Source organism: Egretta garzetta, unplaced genomic scaffold, assembly GCF_000687185.1.
Source record: "Egretta garzetta isolate BGI_Z169 unplaced genomic scaffold, ASM68718v1 scaffold91, whole genome shotgun sequence".
Classification (NCBI taxonomy): domain Eukaryota; kingdom Metazoa; phylum Chordata; class Aves; order Pelecaniformes; family Ardeidae; genus Egretta; species Egretta garzetta.
The window spans coordinates 1,821,617-1,824,248 of NW_009258661.1; the positions used below are offsets into that span (position 1 = coordinate 1,821,617).

At 54.4% G+C, this 2,632-nt stretch overlaps 1 protein-coding gene across 1 annotated transcript in view; it reads left to right on the forward strand.

Annotated features, from left to right (window-relative positions):
• PRICKLE2 (prickle planar cell polarity protein 2) overlaps window positions 1-2,422 on the forward strand; it is a 35,418-nt gene extending 32,996 nt beyond the window's left edge. The window contains exon 7 of the mRNA XM_009648361.2: window positions 1,554-2,422. Coding sequence (XP_009646656.1) covers window positions 1,554-2,422 — 869 coding nt within the window. The remainder of the gene's footprint in view (window positions 1-1,553) is intronic.
• Window positions 2,423-2,632: the final 210 nt, after the last annotated feature.

Here is a 2,632-nt window from a genome sequence, read left to right on the forward strand (position 1 = left end):
CGCGCGGAGGGAAATGGCTGCGGCGGCTGGGGCTCGGGGAGCAAAGCCAAATCATGCAAGACCCAGCGGCGGCTTGCACTCAAGTGCTAAAGCTCTCCCTGGTGCCACCGAGGGGAGGATTTGGAAAACCTTGCCCATCTTTGCAGGATCTGTTGATCTTTTTAAGGCTGAGTCCAAAGAAACCCTGCGGCGGCTCATGAGCGGGGTTAGTGACAGCAGCCCTTGTTCTGGCTCAGGTTTGGCAGGCTGATGCCGAGGGAGCTGAGCTCTCGGTGAAATGTAAGCAGCTTTTGTTAAGGGGAAAAGAAGTTTATTCTTGAACTGTGGGCTGGGTTGTTGTTTTTTTTAAATTAATTTACAAAGTCATAAATTCTGGGTGATTGCATAAGGGCTGTGCGTCATGTTGAAAATCCTGCTGATGGTGCACAGCTCTGCTCTCCCGCATTTGGTCTGCACGGGGAGGTTGTCGGAGAGGGACAGGGAGAAGAGCGCCAAAGCAAACACTCTGCGTTTGATTTGGGATGAAATGGATTTCCTTTGAAATGGCTTGCGAAATGCGGTGTCCTAAGCTTGCAATGCAAGTGCCGACTGCTGCCAGTTGTCAAGCCAACACGGAGGTAGTCTGGAGATATAGTCTGAAAATAGTCAGAAAACAGGCCAGGGACTAGGGCGACGTGGGGTGCATTGAGTTTCTCATTGATGGGGAGGTGCTGAGCGACCACCCCACTTCTCTGCTGCCGGGTTAAGACATTCTGGGCTGGAGGAAAGCACCTTGCAGGAGCTCAAGGCTCATGTGAGAGAGACCCAGTGGGCCACCTTCCCAAGCAGAGCAGCCCATCAAGCTGGAGCTGATGTTCCTGGCTCCTGCCCACATGCAGCTCCCTGGATATCTGCAGGGACAGCCTGACCCTCCCGCCGTCCCTCTGCTTACGGGGAGCTCCGGCAGACCCTCTGGGGCTCAGGTGTTTCCTCGCCTCCTGGGAAACCTGACTGCCTGCACATGGCCAAGGCTGTGCCTTCGGTCCCCCCACGGGTGTCATTCAGAGGACCCGTGCCGTGCAGTGTGGTGACAAGCCTGAATTAGGCAGTGGCCCTGTTCTCAGCTGCCCCTGACGTTGTTCAGTCCTTCAAAACACATCGTCGTTGCACAAGGTGTGGGTGCCGGATCATGGCACCCTAGTTATCTCAGTGCGCAGGAGGCCTCAGGTTACCTCTGACGCATAATTTCTCACTGGCATTGCTAGTTATTCCTATCAAGTCACAGACAGCATAGACATATGGGGAAGGAAATGGTGAAAAGCAACTTGGAGTCCAACTCAAAACACCTTAAATTGGTGTGATTTCCCCAAAGGAGGAACTGCCTGCTCTTTGGAAAAAAAAAAAAAAAAAAAAAAAAGAGTCATCCTCTTGAAGGGCTCTTCAGGACAGCATTTAAACCTCCAAGTTATTTTTTAAAACAAACGACTCGGGCCGAACCCAACCTTCTCCTTGCATCTCTGCTGGTAGAAAATTCTCCCTTTTAACTCTCTTTTTTTCCTTCCTTTCCCTCAAAGGCCTCTCTGCAGATGGTGGAGCCAAGCGCCAGGAGCATCTCTCCAGGTTCTCGATGCCTGACCTGAGCAAAGACTCGGGCATGAACGTTTCAGAGAAGATGAGCAACATGGGGACCCTGAACTCCTCCGTGCAATTTCGAAGCGCCGAGTCTGTCCGCAGCCTGCTGTCGGTGCAGCAGTACCAGGACATGGAGCCGAACCTGCACAACCTCGCCAGCCCCCTTGGGTACCGAGAGCGGCCGTCGCACGGGCGGATGCACCAGAGCTTTGACTACGGTAGCGGAGTGCCTGGGGGCAAGCTGGGGGCGCAGGAGGGCTCCAGGCATGCCCCCATGAGCGAGCGCACACGTCGGCGAACTAACCTCCGGGATGATGACCGGCATTACCGCCCGCACCGGCCCCGGCGGTCTCGACGTTCCCGGTCGGATAACGCCCTGCACCTGGCCAGTGAGCAGTGCTGCCGGCTGAAGGAGAGACCCTCGCTCCGGGCCAGGGAAGACTACGACCAGTTCATGCACCAGAGGAGCTGCAGAGAGACAGTGGAGCAGGGTCCCCGCAGGGACGTCTCCGGCCACTGTCCCCGGACGGTGTCGGATCTCGCCTTGCAGAACCACTTGGGTGAGAGATGGGGGCCCTACTTTGCCGAATACGACTGGTGCTCGACCTGCTCCTCCTCTTCAGAGTCCGACAACGAGGGCTATTTCCTCGGGGAGCCGATTCCCCAGCCCGCCCGCCTCCGGTACGTGACCAGCGAGGAGCTCCTGCACAAGTACGGCTCGTACAGCATGCCCAAGTCTTCCACGCTGGGTGGCAGAGGACAGTTGCACAGCCGGAAAAGACAGAAGAGCAAAAACTGTATCATATCCTAATGGCATCCTTGCCAGGCACCTTGGCAGAATGTAAATTAACTCACCAACTTGCACTGTTTTAGATCATGTAAGCGCTTTTATTGTAACAAGAAAAAAGACCCGAAGAGTAGGGACTCGTAAGAAGGTTGTAGACTGGCTTCTATAAATAGTCATAATCCTGGGCACGGTGAATATATTTTGCACATCTTACTTTGAAGAAAAAAAAAATCA